Below are 18,241 nucleotides of genomic sequence, written 5' to 3'. Positions count from 1 at the left end.
TGAGGATGAGAAAGACATAGAGAGGTACATGGGAGGTACAGACAACAAATATGAACCCTTTTGCACATACAGTACTGCATTGTCAGTGAAAGCAAACATGGGTATATGGGTAGATAGATGGGTAGACAGGCTAAACGATTAGATATGTCTATGAAATGGGGAGGGTATCCAAGAACATATATAGGATTGACAGACAATGGTCCTATAAATTTATGTGAATGATCAGAATTCCCAGGTGTATAGTAGAGTTGACAAGGGGCACGGTTGTGGTCACTGCTTGGTCACAGCCAGCTACCCAGAAGGACTGAGTAGTTGAACCTGCAGGCTTGGGACCATAGTCGCAGGGGACATCAAGCTCAATTGGCATAACATACTATACAAAACATTGTCCCACCTCCTACTTTGGTGAGTAGCGACTGGGATCTTAAAAGCTAGCAAGTTGCCATCTAGATGCAACGATGGGTCTCTCCTTGTCAAGAGCAAAGAAGAATGAAGAAAACCCCTAGCGATTGGTACACCATCTGATCTGCAGCCTATACGACTATGAGACCAGAAGAACTAGATGGTGCCTGGCTACCACTGTCATCCACTTGGAAGGAAATCTACGTAGGAGACCCTTGATAGAGAGGGAGAACAATGTGGAACAAAACTCAAATCATTAGGAGAAAAAAAAAAAAAAAATGGGGACCAGCTTTGCTTTGCTGGTCCGATACAGCCTGGTGGAACCACTGAGAGTATGGTCCCTAGCTGCCCTTCAGGTCTGGAATTGAACCCACACCTGTGATTTCCAGCCAAACAAAAGACAAGCATATGAGTTGAACATTTACCTCAAGTAGATATGCTCCTTGGAGAGAACAATCATGGGAGAAAGAAGAACTGCTTATGCACAGGGAGATAGCTCAGGGGGCAGGAGTGCATGGAGGGATGGACGCTGGGAAGAGGTAACTATGGGGAGGAAGTGAGAGGGGAGCTGTTGCATTGTGGTAAACTGAGGTCAATGACATAAGACAAAGTATATGTGAACTGCTGTATGGAAAGTGAATTTGCTCTGTAAATCTTCACCCATATCACAATAATAATAAAAAAAATGGTTCACAGACCTAAATGTAAAAGACAATACTATAAAAATCTTAGAAGAAAACATAGGAGTAAGTCATCATGACCTTAGATTAGGCAATGGTTTCTTAGACAATGACACAAGTGACAAACAAACAAAAAGATAAATTGGGCTTTGTCAAAATTAAAGACTTTTTTGCTTCAAAGGATGCCATAAAGAAAGTCAAAAGATAACTCAACTTGAGAGAAAATATTTGCTAACCATATATCTGATAAAGAACTGATATTCTGAACATATAAACTGTTAAAAGTCAATAATAAAAAGACAATCCAATTTTTAAAATGGGCAAAGGATTTGAAGAGACATTTCTCCAAAGATTTCAGTCCCTAAGAGTCTGGCCAACACAGAGAAGGCTGATTCCAAGCAGTATTTACCTGGGCTGAAGGCTATGGGTGTGGGGCTGGAGAGAAGCCAGGCAGTAAGTACATAACACTGGGCCTTCCAACTGATGTGAAGGGAAGATAACCCTAACGATCTTAGTCATTCATTCCTATTTACAAATAAAGAACTGAACTGATTCATGGGGCTGGCTAGTGTGAGTTTCCTCTGCTGTTTGTCTTGGACTGTTTTTCCCAAAGGTCCCTTCTTCTTAGGAGATTCTGGCTAGCTGTGTACTCTGAGGCTGGAGCACTCACATATACTCCATTCCTTGGAAGAGAAGTCCTGCACGCCTACACCTACTTACTCAGAGGACACTCACATCACCAGCCTTATATAAAATCAACTTCCATCTCCATTCAAAAGCCAGAATGGACACCCAAGGATCACTTGATATACAAGCAAATCCAAAAAGTGAAGGAGAGGATTACAAACCAAAATCTGATGTTGGAGGAAACAGAAATTCATTTCCTCAGTAGAATCTGAGAGGTTATGGCACCCATAAGGAGCTCTGGTAGCGTAGTGCTAAGGCACTTGACTGCTAACCAGAAGGCTGGTGGTTCAAACCCACCAGCCACTCCTCAGAAGGAAGGTTGGGCAATCTACTTCCATAGTGATACTGTCTTGGTAACCCAAGGAGGGGTCGCTATGAGTCGGGGCCGACTTGAGGGCACATAACAACGACACAACAACATGGCACCCATAAGAATATTACAAACAGAGAACAATCTAAGAACAAAAATGTTGAAAATGAAAAACATGATTGCCAAAATGGGGACACACCACCAAAGACAGAATCAGACCTGCAAGCCAAGGACTCCTCCTTCAACTTGGAGCAGAAAGACTGAGATGAAAAAAAATGAGAAAAATATTTAAATTCATGCAGTATAGATTCAGCAGTCTGGGTTGGATTGTGGTGGCCACTATTTTCGTGGCCCAGCAAACTTTTCCACATGCTTCTTCTGATGACAGACCTTCCTCCACCACCACTAGGGGAGAAAGATGATGTATTTTTTTTTTTTTTTACTGAGGTTATGCTGGGAGTATGTGAGCCTGGAGCTGGTCCTTTCTCCACTGGGCAGAGTGGATAAGGGCCCTTGGCCAGTAGAGGAGAAAAAGGCCAATGAAGAGAGAAAAGCAGAGTTGAGAGTTTGGGCAGGGGTGGGGGTGAGGGTGGGGCTCAGTGGGAAGGAAGATGGAGAATGACAGAGAAGCAGAAGCCCAGACAAAGGAAAATGGTTTGAAACCTTGGAATCAGGAAAGCTCAGTTACACTGTTTTCCCTTTTTTGCCTAAGGCAGTTTACATCTGTGCTTCCATCACCTGCAACTGTAAGCATTCTGATTAACACAAGGTCAGACTTGATGGCAGTGGGTTTGTTGCAGGAACACTGAGAGGAAGGCTTACATCTAAACCCATATTGGCAATCATGAAAAAGCACATTCAAACAAGACAGTGATAGAATATTTTTCTTTCATCAGATGGTTAAAGTATAACCAGATAATATCTAGGGGTCAGATGATATCTATCATTGTGAGAGTGTGGGGAAATGAGTACTGTCATAAACTATAAAACAAACAAATCACACTGCTGTCAAGTTGATTCTGGCTCATGGCAAGCCTGTGTGTTGCAGAACAGAACTCTGCTCCACAAGGTTTTCATGGCTGTGACCTTCTGGAGTGGATCTCAGGCCCTTCTTCTGACGTACCTCTGGGTGAATTAAAATCTCTAACGTTTCTGTTAGCAGTTGAGCATATAACCTTTTGTGCCACCCAGGGACTCCCTCACATACTCTAGGTAGAATATAAGGTGGTACCATCTTTTGGGGGATAATTGAAGAGTATCCATAAAGATTTAAAATACACATTTAAATGTTTTATGATAAAATACAAAGCACATGCAAAAATAAGTATAAAATAAATCTACAGTTTAAAAAAGAAAGAAAAAGTATTATCAATACTTAGAAACCTCCAGTGTGTTCCTTCTAGAATACAGTGGGGTTCATTCACTTAAATATTCCACAATATTCTTTGTATCCATTCTCATGTCGATAAGCACTAATTGTTTCCAGTTTTTCTGTTATTATGAACAGTATAGCTATGACATTATGGTCACATGGTCTCCCACTGCACATGTGCAAGTTAACATATATACTAGTAAATTCTTTACAATATGTTCTACTTTTTATAAATTTTAAACACAGTAAGGCATAAATCACTATGAAAGATGAAGACTGTGATACTAGATATTAATAAATTTAATAACAGTGAAGTACTGGCACATGAAAGACAAACCAAGGGAACATTAGAAAAAGCCAAGAAACAGGCCCAATTTAATATAACTACTTACTATAAGATAATAGTGGAGAAAAGACTGATTGTTAAGTAGATGATGGTAGGACAATTAATAATGATTTAGGCAGAAATTAAGTTAGAGCTCTACCTCAAACCATAGATCAAAATGAATTAAAAATGAATGGAAGAATTAACTGAAAAATGAAACTTAAAAAGTATAAGGATGGTGACTGGTTTATCTCTAGATAGGTAAGGTCTTTGAAATATGAAACAAAGACTAGACTGACAGAATTGACCACATAAAAATTTAAAACTTCTTTATTAAAATGTTAAATAAGATTAAAAGGCAAACAATAAATTGGGCAAAGTATTTTTATCTCATGTAACAAATCAACAGGAAAAAAACCTCAAAGAAAAATGAAAACAGAAATGAAATGGGCATTTCACAGAATAATACAAAAATTCAAATTATATAAAAACATTAATAATTAAAAAAAACACACTAATAATCAAGAGAATGTACATGAAACTGTTTCACAATTTACTTATTAAATTTACAATGACAGATAAATGAGTATAGGTAGTTTTGGTTAACATTCAGCAAATGGATAATCATATATTACTACTGAGTAGAAGCATAAAATGATGTAACTTTTTGAGGGAGGCAATTTGGCAATATATATCAAAAACCTGAATGATACACATGTCCTTGGACAGTCTTTTATCCTAGGGAATGTGAAGACAATGTGTAAAAGGTATATAAGAAATGTGTAAAAGAAAAACCATTATATCAGTATTATTTAGAACAGAAAAAACTGGAAGCAATCTAAATGTGGATACAGGTTAAGTAAATTTTGGTACATATTATGGAATATTATGCAATAATTAAGGATCCCTTGTAGCATGATGGTTAAGCATTCAGCTGCTAACTACAAGGTCAGCAGTTCAAAGAACCCAGTCATTCTGTGGAAGAAAGACCTGGCAATCTGCTTCCATAAATATTACAGCCTAGAAAACCCTATGAGCAATTCTTGTCTGTCACGTGGGGTCACTATGAGTTGGAATAGACTTAATGGTTCCCCAAAACAGTAACATAATAAAACAATTAAAAGTGATGGTGTTGAAAAACAAAACAATATGATAACATACTCTATATTCCAAAAAACACCAAACCAAACTCACTGCCGTCAAGTTGGATCTGACTCATAGTGACACCTCCTTGGGTTTCCAAGGCAGTATCACTACAGAAGTAGATTGCCCAACCTTTCCGAGGAGTGGCTGGTAGGTTTGAACCACCAGCATTCTGGTTAGCAGTCAAGTCCCTTAGGCACTATGCCACCAGAACTCCCAGTGAAAAAAGTAGTTTATCTAGTTATACCTTTCCTATACTGTAAAAGAGGAGCTCTAGTGGCATAATGCTTAAGGCATTTGACTGCTAACCAGAAGGCTGGTGGTTCAAATCCACCAGCCAGTCCTTGGAAGGAAGATTGAGCAATCTACTTCAGTAGAGATACCACTTCGGAAACCCAAGGAGGGGATATGAGTCGGAGTCAACTTGACGGCAGTGAGTTTTTGTTTTTTTTTAAACTAATAAAAATGAATACATATACAATAGGAGGATATACTTCATAATTATTTCTGGGTACTGGCCCATGAGTCATCTTAATTTTCTTTCCTGTAATTTCCGTATTTTATAGAACAAACATGTATTAATATAAATTCTTAGAGAAGGACATCATGCTTGATAAACTAGAGTCAGTGAAAAAGAGGAAGACCCTCAACTAGATGGATTAACACAGTAGCTGCAACCAACAATGGGCTCCAACAGCAATGACTGTGAGGATGGCATAGGACCAGGCAACCTTTTGTTCTATGTTGTATGGGGCTCCTACATACCGAACAACAATGTTATGTTGTTATGTGCTGTCGAGTCGGCCCCTCCTTGGGTTTCTGAGGCAGTATCACCATGGAAGTAGGATTGCCCAACCTTCCTTCCGAGGAGTGGCTGGTGGGTTTGAACCGCCAGCCTTCTGGTTAGCAGTCAAGTGCCTTAGGCACTATGCTACCAGAGCTCCTCCGAACAACAATAGTACCTTTAAATTTAGAAATGTCTAAAAAGAAATCTGTAATTACATATAGTACACCATGAATAAAGTTGTAATGGCTCTCCCCCTCACCCCTTACCTCCAGATCCCGTTTTCCACCTCCAGCTCCAGGATCGTCTGCAGACTCTGGCAGAGCAAGGCCTCGAAGGTTACATTCACATTGCACTCCCCTAGAGGGTGAAGACGGCCGCTCGAGGGCTCAATGTCGAAGAGAGATTCCTGGTCGGAAGGTCAAACCAGAAGGATGAAGATGGGATGGGGGCTTGGAATTGCAGAGGAACTAGGGGCTAAGGGTGGTACTCAACCATGGTTACCACCAAGGTGCCCCAGCTCTTCATAGAGTCATCTAGGATCCAGAATGAGGCAAGCAGATGACTGATTCCAGTTGAATGAGTCTCAGGATTAAGAGGACAAACACTGAGTCTCTAAGCTAAAGCAACAGACAAGCTGGAAGTTTCCAGGCACTGAGAGGGAAAAGGCAGAGCTAGGCTCCCTGGGGGAGTGTGGGGGGCTGAGCTGGCAGGTGAAGGACTGAGCTGGCAGGTGGAAGCTCAGCTCCCCCCTTACTAGGCACACAGACAAGGGAAAGAGCACCTGCACCTGGGGAGGGCCCTCTACACTCCCTTCTTCCTGTCCCTGACTGAAAGGGCACTCATCTGAATGAGTTGTCTCAGGGCCCCAGAAGGCCACACTGGTAGTGTGAGCATCGCTGGACACTGAAAGACCACACCCAGGAGGGAAGTTCTCCTTCTCTTTGGTCTCTCCTTTCCATGAGACACAGTGAGTGCAAGGACTACACCTGACAGAAAAGACCTGACCACCTCATATCCTTTATCCAGGTGTCTGGCATGTAGGTCTGGTCTGCTATCTCTCATCCCTACTCCTCCCACCCCTTACTCCCAGCAGCCTTGGGCCCTATGTTCACGACCCTGGCCTAGAAGGAGGGATGGACTGGCCTTCACTGGAGGCTGCACAGGCCTAACTCTCACACAAAAGAGGGCGCTTTGTGCTCCAGCCTGGCTCTCCAAAGCTCAGGCACTGGAGTTTTGGGCCCCAGCTCAGCTGCAAGCAAAGAGTCACTGTGCTTTCTTTTGTCTTTGCTTTCCAAGTACGCATTCCCTTTGGAGCCCTGGGGATGTGGCCGTGATCTAGGGCTGGGTTTCAGCAGCTCCGGGGCTCCTAACTTAGAGTATCTAACAAACTTCAATCCCAACACTATTTTTTGAGAGCTCAAAAGAATATAGAGGCAGGATTCTTACCAGTCTCAGTTATGACATAATCTTAAAATAGTGTAAGATCGATCGACAATTATTCCAATGATAAAAATGCAGTTAATCTTCATTGTGTGAGAAAAACACAGACTGGGAGTCAAGAAACCAGGATCTGGTCTGACTCCAACCACCCATTAGCTGTGTGACTCTAGGTCTCTTCTCGGGCTCTTGTCAAATGAGGAGATGGGCTAAGGTTCCTGAGCTTCGACCTGGGCTCTGGGAAATCCCAGGGATTCCTCAGAAGTGCTTTAGGCAAGGGATGGGTACAAGGAGAGGCAGGATGGGGCACAGTGTGCCTAGCAAGGGAGTCTCTTGGTGGCCAGAGCAGTCATACTTTATTCTGTATATTGGGCTTCTGCATAAAGTTTCATGATGAAAGGATTCCTGCCTAAACATAACATGAGCACTAAAGATATTGATAATTCTTCAGCTCCAGACTTCTGTGGTTCTAGGATCCAAGCTGGGAAACCAGTGAGCCCTGGGGGTGGGGGTGGGGATGGGGAGGAATCACTAGCTGTTATTAGGACCCCTGGCAATAGTTCTTGGCAATGGTGTTGGTGATTTGAAACAAATGGTCATAACTTCTAAGTTCCAGAGTGTCCAGCTAGAGAGGCAAGGCGGTCAGGTAAAGGACAATGGCTTCTGACTGGACAGGGAAAGTCCTAGACAAAGGAAAAGCATGTTGCCAACTATGATGCATGTGTGGCTACATGTGTCTTCCTCAGCTTCTGAGTATGGAAAGGAAAGTGTGCAAGTGGGTAAGCAGGACAGGGGACCTTGGTAGGAAGCAGGGAGAAGAAGGGTGCTTTCTCTGTACCAGACCTGGCCAGGGTCTCACATTGCAGCAACAACTTGAGGCAGCTCCTAGTGAGCTCCAGCCATCCACTGTGGGGCAGAGTAGTGATTTACATCTAACTGTTGGCAGTTAACCCACCAGCCACTCCTCGGAAGGAAGGTTGGGCAATCTACTTCTGTAGTGATACTGCCTTGGAAACCCAAAGATGGGTTGCTATGAGTCGGGTCCGACTCGATGGCACACAACAACAACAGTTGGCAGTTGGGATCAGCTGGATGCTTTGTGTGTTTCAGATTGCATATTGTATTTAAACGTGATGTCACATAGGGCTATGGTAATCTTTAGCTACTTTTAAGCATTTCTTACGTTTACAGTGAAAGGAGAAGCAGAAGCAGCAGTAAAGGAAGAGGAGGAGAAGCAGCAGCAGCTATTTGAAAGGAAATTCATCTTTTCTTTTTTTGAGCCTTTGGTTTGGCCCACAAGCCCTTGTCCAGGTACCACCTGGTGGCATGTACTCAAACTGCAGGCACAATCCCTAAGAGCATGAGTACTTTTGGGCAGATATGCCCCCTTTCCGGAGGCACGGAACACAGCCCTTGGCAACAGTACCCTTGGAAGCTTCCTGCCCTTGAAAATGCAGCTCTCCATTTTCTTCCTAATGCAGGCTGCTCTGAAAGAGGGACATAATCATGTCTTATTTGTACATCAAACGATGGAGAAAAGAACAGGAAAAACAAGTGTGGGGCTAAGTATAGAAGGGACCCCAATAGCCTCCATGATGGGTAGGATTGAGTACACTGCCAGGCGAAAACCACCAGACAGGCTTTTCCTCTGCCAGCCTAAAGCTCTGAATTCACCAGCACAAGTTTCACAGTTCCAATCTGACACAGCAAAATTGGCTCATGGAGATGGGAGTGGGTTCAGGGGTGTCCCATAGGATGCTGCAGTGCCCGACTTACACTCTCATGCCGTTCTTCAAGGCAGACTGTGCTCTCTTTCATGTGCCATGTGGCTGGGAGCTGGCTGATGTTCTGGATCTGGATGGAGTGTGTAACTTTCTGCTTCAGGCGAAGCAAACCAAATTGAAGGGCTGAGACATTGATGACGAGTACAGGTCCCTGAGACAGGCACAGAGGCCTGTCACTGAGCCACTTGGGAATGGGCTCTATGCCCTATCCTTGTCAGCTTCCTGGGTCCACCCAGCTGCCCAGCCCCCACCCACACTACCTTAAAAGCCGCCTCAATGTGCAACACCACTGGCGAAGGTGAGTCTTTGATTTCACACAGCAGGTCCTGGCTTATTATGCCTGGAACACCCCCAGTAAAGTTCAACTCAAAATCCCTGGCTTCACTGGGCTCTGGGAGAGAGGAGAGAAGTGAGAGGTGGAGAAATGAATCAGGGGTAATATTGTACTGGGGCCGGCTGCAGATGTACAAACTCTGATGGCTTTTTGTCCACTACATGTCCCATGCCTTGGCTGGAGCTGGTCACAGGAAACCATGAGCTCTGTACAGGCCCTTTAACTCTGAAGCCTCCTCCCTCAGCCAGACCTAGGAAGGCTACAACCCCTCCCACAGTTCCTGCGGTACCTATGATCCCTGTGCAGGGTTCCACTTCAATGATGTGGCAGTCACTAATCTTCTCCCACATGTATCTGATGGGTGACTTGCTGTTGTTCCACATCTGAAAGACACAGCACAACCTGGACTGCCGACACAGCCCTTTCACATCAAATCTGCACCTGCTGAAGGACTGTGGGATTGCAGGCTCACCAAGGGTCCACCTGACCCTTGGTGAAGCAGTTCATTCCTGGCTCATGGCAGCCATGGACTTTTCAACCCGGTAGCAGCCTCAATCCACAGTTCAGGGCTTGTGGGCAGAGCTCTGGAAGGCATATCCTGCCAAAGATATGTGAGGACAGGAATGGGCTCCACAGCTGTCTCTCAGGGGATTCTGGGAAGCTGATAAAATAAGAACAACATGCCTGGCCCATTCATCTGTGCAAATCAAGTTTGGTTCAAGGACTTGGGGATAGCCTCAGCCTCCTTGCAGTGGCTGCTGTCATCTGCCCCTCCAATTATCTCCTTCTCACACTTGGGCCCAAGGTCAGCAACACCTTGGTCAGGCCAGGGTAGGGAGAGACCTACCTTAAAATCTTTCTTCACGTTTATGCCAATGTAGTTCTCTCCAGGGATGATGAGGGCATATGGCTCCAAGAGAACCTGGAAAGGTTCTGCTGAGCCTTTCACCTCGATTTCCAGGACAATCACATCATCCATGGAGTATGGGGCATCCTCTAGGTTCTGAATTTCTGAACTGAACACAAAGCCACCATGAGCTAGCAGCCAGCACAGCCTGGGAGCATGTTCCTGCATATTCCTTGCCTCTGTTCCACATCTTTGGTGTTCTTGTGAAAAGAAAATGCTCTCCTACCCACACATCCCTAAAATCAGAGGCATCTGCCTATGATCTGAAAGGGTGATACAAGCCTATGGCTGAGACAGCAGTTCAGCCTAAGGCCTAGGACAGGGACACCCCCTGCTGTCTTTAGAGACCCCACTGGAGAGATCCCAGCCTGGGATCTCTGTACAAGGGTGACAGAGACCCACCCTGATGGTTTATTTATGGATGAGCTGGCGGAGACACCCATCATAGGGCAAAACCATCCCTCACAAGTCACTACCACCTAGGGGCCACCAGCCTGGCTGCTTGGAGGTAGCAATGCTGGAGCTCAGCTCTAAGATTCCTGGGTGGCTTACAGCTCTTGCTGTGAGTCCAGTGAGCTATCTCCTGCATGCTGAGCCCACTCTGGGACAAGGTGCCAGCACAAGGCAAAAGTGGCCCCTCACAAAGGCCTGCTGGGGGTCAGGTTGCTTACTTACCCCTTTTCGGTACCTTCCCCAGAAGCATCCCCATGGGAAGGCAGGCCCAGTTGCCCACCTCTTATCCCAGAGTCTAGTTCCTGCTCACCTCGCAGGCTCCGGGATTTGCTCTAGCACCATCTGGAGCACACTGTGAAAACCTCTTAGCTGCAAGACAAGCATAGCTTCCTGAAGACATGGTTGTATTCCAGCCAGGCTGTCCTGAGATGGCTGGATCCATGGCAGGAATTCCTCCCCTGCTTGGCTTAGCTACCAGAAAGGCCTTTAGGAAGACACAGTGCTATTTCCCTGCCCACTTTTTCCCCACCTTATGGAGAGAGGGGTGGCTGCCAGGATCAGAGGCTGGAGCTGCCATAGTTTCAAGACTGGTGTGCCTACCTTAGCTGGATCTGGGGGACAGGAAGGAAAGGTCCTCCAACCTCAACATTACCCCATTGGTAGGGCCTTCAATGTGTCTGAAGAACCACACTGTCTCAGAACAAAGAGGTATCTGGTGATTGGTTTGAGAGGCAGACCTGCTCACCTTAGTCCCAAATCCACTAACAAGGGCCCCTAAGCATCCTTCTCACATCCAGTTCTCATTTCCCTCTTGCTATTACACAAAGGGTTTCCACTCTGGATAGGGAGCTTTGGTAACCTCTCCCTGGGAAATGTCACTCTCTCTAGGGGCTGCTGATGTCTCTGTTACAAGAAGAAATAGAGAAGACACCAGAGCTGAGGAAACAAGCCCAGGCTCCTGCTGCAGACAGGATATGCCTGTAATCAGGACCAGACTAAATTAGCTGCTTCTTCCTGCAACCAGGTACATCCTCTAGCCACTTTCTTAGCTAAGTGCCAGACTCAGTGGGATGGTAGTATCTCTTCAGGTCCAGTTATAGCTTCAATTTAATTAAAGAATATGGATGGAGGATTAAAACGTTATGATTCATTCATGTATGGTTACCAGGATGGCCCTAATTTAACCTCATGAGGAGAAAAGCTCAGGATGAACTCATGGTCCGTGTGGGGATTAAGAAGCCCCTTTTCAGGCATGATGGAGAAGGCTGTCTCCAAGTCAGGGTGGCACTTGATACTGTCCATGCTGTAGGCTTCTCCTGGCATCAGGGGCTTCAGGTTGGGCTTCATGATCTGCCAATGGAAGGCCAGCTCCACGTGCCTGTGGGGGGAACCCTGACAATGGGCATAGGTCAAAGACCAGGTCCCAATTTGGCCAGGACCAGGTCTTTCCACCTCATGCCTGGTCTGGCCCTATTCCAAGAAGGAGAAGGAAAGGGCCCAGAAATAGGAAGTGACTAGGTCACTTTTCATGCCCTTTCCATGGAGCAGCTGGGGGGAACATAGGTAAGGGATAGCAGGTGGGTCAGGAAGTCTAAGCTGGAGACCATGAAAGAGAGTCCTTAGCATCTGGAGGGTAGAGTATAGTGATTCAGGGGAAAGAGTAAACCAGGGAATCATGTTCCATTCATTAAACTGTGGGGGTCTAGAATCTCTCTAGATGCCAGGAAAAGCTTCCATAGTGTTTCCTATCATATGAGAAGTTCAAAGATTTGCTATATCAACTCTACCCTTACCCTCCACAGCTATTGTCTCCCAGAGTAGCCCTGCCTAGAAAGATAAGTGACCACTGGGTGCCAATAGGAACAGTGACAACACCCCATGGTGTAGGGAGGGGCAGGACTCTGGGCATGTTGCTGACAGGCAGTTGTCAGGACAGCCAGATAGCTGCTGATCATTCCAGATGACAGAATCCTGTGTAACCTTGAGGTCACCAGGCCAGCCCTGGCTCAGAGGCTCCCTGAGGTTTGTCCTGGTATAATGATGGTGCTCAGAGGATGGTCAGGAAATAATGGCAGTGAGAACTGAACCCACAGGCTATAGTCTGCCCCTGGAACTTGGATAGTAAGGGCAGGGCCCCTTTGGGAAACTGTTCCTGGCTACAGATGGCCCTGGATGGCCTAGATCAGCACTGTCTAACCTAATCTCCTGTAGTAATGGAAATGTTATATATCTGCGCTGTCCAGTAGTAGCCACAAACCACTATGAGGCTATGAACACTTGAAATGTGGCTAGTGTCAGTGAGAAACTGAATTTTTAATTGTATTTAATTTTAATTTTAATAGCTACATATGGCTAGTGGCTGCCATACTGTACAGTGAACATTTGGATTCATCCATTCTGTACCTATACTCCTCCCTGGCGCTTGGAAAGAACCTCCCTCCTCACTGGGAACTCAGGGCCTGGTGAAGGGGGAGAAGGAATATGTGTTGGGAGGTGTTGTACAGGGGTCACTCACGTAATATTTCTAATGATCAACTGTTTCTTAGCAGTAGACCGAAGGTTTTCAGGCTCAAAGCGTATGAAGTGCTGGGCTGTTAAGTCTGTGAGCTCTCCAGGCTCTGGTTGACTATCTTCACCAGAAACATAGATCAGCTCCAAAGCAACCAGCTGCCCTATTCCTGACAAAGTAGGGTAGTAAAGTTTAGGATGAAAGCCCAGGGCCAAAATCAGGACTCTGTGGCCAAAGGCTAGCATGGACCCAATGCTATCATCCAATGCAATAAGGCTGGCTTCAGCCTTCATAGAAGCCCCCAATAACTTCCTAGAGCCATCTCCCACCATTATCTCCTGAAGTGCACACAAGAGGGGATGGGAGGGTGGCATTAGCATAACCCCACAAAGATTTACAACCCCACACAGATTCACATTCCTTTATCTTTGTAGACCAAAAAGAGGTGGTTTTGAGAATCACATAACAGGCACTCAATTAATGTATGCTGAGTAAAACTAGAGGAGTGGGTGGATGATGGGTGGGTAGATGGGTGGGTTGAAGGAAAGAAAGAAGGAAGGAGTATGAGCATCTTAGGGAAATTCAGCAGGATGCTCCTTCTAACCCTGCAGAAGCTAGAGGTGCCTATGTGTTGTTTATGTGTAAGTCATTGGCAATTCTCCAAAAAAGATCAAGATCAAGGGGGGTTTCAAAGTGAAGCATTGAGAGTTCACCCAGGTTTCCATCTGTTTCTCAGTAGCAATTTCCTTGGGATTGTCCTGGACGCTACACTGGCTTGGGAGTCTCTGAAGTTTGACTAGTACGAGGGGCCCAAAGCTAGACCCCAAGGCCCAGAGGCTATAGTAGCCCCTCAATGCGCTGTCTGACACAGAGTGCAGCTATGTTGCTGCCAACACTAGTGCATTAGCTCCTGGAGCAGGGAGGGGAGTGGAAAGCAGGGGTATCTACTCAAGCCCTATCCCTGGAAGCGCACACAAGCCCACCTACGGTCACCAGCTCCTTTGTCTGGCAGTTGTCGCACACGATGACGAAGGCCTGCTCTGCCTTTTCTAGGCTCATTGGGAGGAATAAGACCTGGGGGAGAGAAGTGCTGCTCTGTTACCTCCCATCAGCAGGCTCCCACCTCCACTTTCCATCCTCCTCTTCTACTATCCTACCTTTGCTCTCCATCTTATGCTTCCCCCCACCCACACATTCCCTTCTAGACACCTGAGGCCAAGGGGTTTCTGCCTAGGCTCCACTTCAGAGTCATGTGGGGAACATGTTGAAAGGATATGAAGAGAAAGTTAACAAAGAAGGAAATAAAAATAGCCTTTAAACAAATGACAACAAATTCAACTCATATTAAAAGAAAAATCACCCACCAAAATCCAAACCCACTGCCATCGAGTAGATTCCAACTCATAGCGACCCTATAGGACACAGTAGAATTGCCCCACAGAGTTTCCAAGCCTGTAAATCTTTACAGAAGCAGACTGCCTTATCTTCCTCCCACAGACTGGCTGGTGGATTCAAACTGCCGATCTTTTGGTTAGTAGCCAAATACTTTAACCACTGTGCCACCACAGTTCCTTAACAACCACCCTGAAGAACCATTCTTCACAGTAATCATACTGGCGAAGAGTCAAATGTAATGATAAGATGTCTTGAATTTTCAGAGTAGGGATTGGGTGGGGGAATGAAAGGGTGAAGACACAGGAAGATGGGCCAAGAGTCGATAACAGTTAAAGCTGGGTGATGAGTACATGGAGGATCATTAGCTATTCTCTTTACTTTTACATACCTCTGAAAATGCCCCTACCAATTTGTTTGTTTGTTTTTAAGGTTGATAACACATGGTATGGAGCTCTGGTAGCATAGTGGCTAAGACACTTGCCTGCTAACCAGACGGCTGGCGGTTCAAACCCACCAGCCACTCCTCGGAAGGAAGGTTGGGCAATCCTACTTCCGTAGTGATACTGCCTCGGAAACCCAAGGAGGGGTCGCTATGAGTCAGGGCTGACTCGACGGCATATAACAACAACAACAACAACAACACATGGTATTGGCAAGGGTGTGAGAAAACAGGCACCCTCACACGTTGCTGGTGGGAGCATAAATTGGTAACATTTTCATGGAGGGGATTTTGGCAACATGTATTAAATTATGAAAGCACAGACTCTCCAGCCAGCAAATCTACTTTAAGGGCTGTATCCTATAGGTAGAATCATACTTGCATCAACTGAAGTATGTATAAACTATTCAGTGAAAGAGCCAAAAATCAGAAAAACATCAGTAGAGGACTGCTGAACTAAATTATGGTTCATACACACAGTGGAATACTAGCAGCTATAAAAAAGATGAGAATGATTTCTAAGATACATGTTAAGTGGAAACAGAGCAGGAAGTGATTTGCATAAAGGGAAAACATAAGAAAAGGAAAAGAAAGCCATGTATATTGCTTATTTAGGCCTAACACACCTCTGGAAGTACACTCACAAACTGCTAAGGTTGTGGCTTCTGGGTTTACCTATTTGTATCATTTAAATTTTTAATCATGTGGATTTATTCCTCACTTGGAAATATGAATAAATGTTTAAAATAAACAAACAAACAAAACCCAAATTAACTAGCAAGCAAAATAAGGAATGCAAAGGAGAAAAACCTCTCTGTTTCCTCCACTTCCCCAAAGGGTCTTGCTGTTATTCTCTTCTTTTCCTTGGCGATCATAGGAGGATTGAACAAAGGGAAAGTCCTGGGCTGGTTAAGGGTGACCAGTCCCCATGTTCCTTAGAGCCATGACAAGTCTCTGACAAGGCCCAGGCTACTCCGAGGGGAGAGACAGCCTGGCCTGTGTGTGGACCTCGCAGACCCAGCCTGGCCCTCAGCTGCAGGTGAGGACTGTGAAAACCCTCCTGTGTCCCTGAACTGGCCCAGTTCCAACACTAAGAGGCAGGTCCTCATCAGAGATGAAATCAGCACTGACACAAACCAGCCAGCCAAGCTCCAGGGCTCTACAAGTAGATCCCATCAGAACACTTGAAATTGAAAAGGGGCTGATAAAAGGAAGCCTTCCTTTATACCATGGAAGGAAGAAGTCTATAGCCAGGGGATCAGAAGCTCTGGAAAGAGGCCTAAGGAAGGCAGGCCTCACAGACCATATAAATTGAGGACAAAACAGGAAAGGGAGTGGAAAAGGCCACTCTCATCATCCAGACACCAGATAGTGGTGGTGGTGGGTGGGGAGGGTCCAAGAGATACTGCAGAACCAAGGAAAGATCTTGGAGGCAGCTTAGATGTTGATGGAGGTGAGTCCTAGGCTGTAATATAGCCAAGTGAGGCTTCTAGATTGTGATGCGAATGCTAGGGCTTTCTGTGTGTTTGCTTTGTGAGAAAGGTACTAAGACAGTCAAATGTCGCCCTACAGAATGCAAGAACAATGCACCTCCCCATAAACTTCTGAGGCTGGGATAGCTTGGGAATGGACCTTTGGGTCATAAAAACACAGAGGTAAATGAAATCACGTGAACAGCTGAGGAAATACTCATGACTAATCATAACAGGAAGGAACTCTGGTGGCATAGTGCCTAAGGCATCTGACTGCTAAGAAGGTTGGTGGTTCAAACCCACCAGCCATTCCGCAGAAAGACTGAGCAATCGACTTCCATTAAGACTTCCTGCCTTGGGAACCCAATGGGAGTCACTATGAGTCAGAATCGGCTCAATGGTAGTGAGTTGTTTTTTTTTTTTTTTTTTTGGTTTGAATTATAAGATGAAGAAAATATACACAGATGTCTAATTACTTACCTCCAATAATATGGCTTGCCCTGGGGCCAGTTCAAACACTGAAGGAAGGACTCCAAAGGGTGGTTGCTCAACAAAGCTATTAGTTGTCACAGCCTTAAGAAAAGCAAAAGGTTACACAATGATGTGGAAGAAATTATGAAATCCAGTGCTCAAATTGCAAATTTCTCCCTTCCACACATCTATTTTGCAACCTGATGATCTTAAGGTCATCCAGTCCTATATTAATAGAGATACTTAAGGCTCACTCATTCAGCAAGCATTTACTCAGCCTTCACCATGCACCAGGCATGTGATTAGTTCTGAAGGTTAAAGACAAGTAAGTAATAGGGCATCTGTAAAAAAACTAACTGCTAGTAGGAGATACAGGAGCTCTGGTAGTGTAGTACCTAAGGCACTTGACTGCAACCAGAAGGCTGGCAGTTCAAGCCCACCAGCCACTCCTCAGAAGAATGGTTGGGTGATCTACTTCCATAGTGATACTGCCTCGGAAACCCAAGGAAGGGTCGCTATGAGTCGGGTCTTACTCGACAACACATAACAACAACAACAGTAGGAGATACAAGGAATACCATTGCCAAGTGCTCAGATATAAAGTAGGAGGAGTAAGAGAAAGTCTCACAAAGGAGGTGGTGTGAGAAGTCCCTCCTCCATGCTCCCAAAGCACATTGTCCTTGCCCTTACTGATGTACTTTGTATAGTTAGAGTCCACTTATTGGCTGATTCCATTCTCCACCCACTCTTGGCTGTAAGCGCCTGAGTTATGAAGGCAGCTGCCATCTTGCTAGCAAAGCAGCATCCCAGGTATCTATATAAGAAGCCACTTGACATGTCAGGGACACAAACCTATGCCTATAGGACCCTGGCAGGTAATACAAATGAGTGAAATGTATTTCTTAGAACATGTGGTCCTCTGGCTCTACCTCTTGTTTTCTGGAGATGTGGGTACAGAGAAAGATCTCTCCTATAAGAAAAATAATGGTGTGAGCATGATGAGAAATGGTGTCAGTGCTGGGCTGTCAGGGGGACACACAGGGGAGGAGCGCACACAGGGGAGGAGTGCACATGTCCTCCATCCAGATCCAGCCAACAGGGCTGTAATGGAACCCTGGTCTAGTGCAAGATAACTCCCAACCGTTCAGAGATTAAAAATGCATATTTTTATGTGAAATCTCCCTAGTTGTAAATGTTGCCTCAAAAAATGTTTTAACCAGTTCCAGTAAGATGGCGGACTAGGCAGAAAGACTGCACAGACCCTCTTCAACAAAGAAAAGGGAAACCAATTAACACAGACACAGAAGATAATCCTGGACCCCTAAGCCTTGAAG

At 45.2% G+C, this 18,241-nt stretch overlaps 1 protein-coding gene across 1 annotated transcript in view; it reads right to left on the bottom strand.

Moving 5' to 3' along the window:
* DLEC1 (DLEC1 cilia and flagella associated protein) overlaps positions 1-18,241 on the bottom strand; it is a 128,980-nt gene that overhangs the window by 34,344 nt on the left and 76,395 nt on the right. The window contains exons 10-19 of the mRNA XM_007945753.1: positions 16,917-17,009; positions 14,114-14,204; positions 13,137-13,299; positions 11,807-11,999; positions 10,932-10,990; positions 10,109-10,277; positions 9,551-9,644; positions 9,188-9,318; positions 8,920-9,078; positions 5,973-6,112 (exon numbers count right to left, since the gene is read on the bottom strand). Coding sequence (XP_007943944.1) covers positions 5,973-6,112; positions 8,920-9,078; positions 9,188-9,318; positions 9,551-9,644; positions 10,109-10,277; positions 10,932-10,990; positions 11,807-11,999; positions 13,137-13,299; positions 14,114-14,204; positions 16,917-17,009 — 1,292 coding nt within the window. The remainder of the gene's footprint in view (positions 1-5,972; positions 6,113-8,919; positions 9,079-9,187; positions 9,319-9,550; positions 9,645-10,108; positions 10,278-10,931; positions 10,991-11,806; positions 12,000-13,136; positions 13,300-14,113; positions 14,205-16,916; positions 17,010-18,241) is intronic.

The sequence above is a fragment of the Orycteropus afer genome, unplaced genomic scaffold (genome assembly GCF_000298275.1).
Source record: "Orycteropus afer afer isolate SDZICR_OR568_19922 unplaced genomic scaffold, OryAfe1.0 scaffold00142, whole genome shotgun sequence".
NCBI classification, from domain to species: Eukaryota; Metazoa; Chordata; class Mammalia; order Tubulidentata; family Orycteropodidae; genus Orycteropus; species Orycteropus afer.
This window is presented reverse-complemented; position numbering and strand designations above follow the sequence as displayed.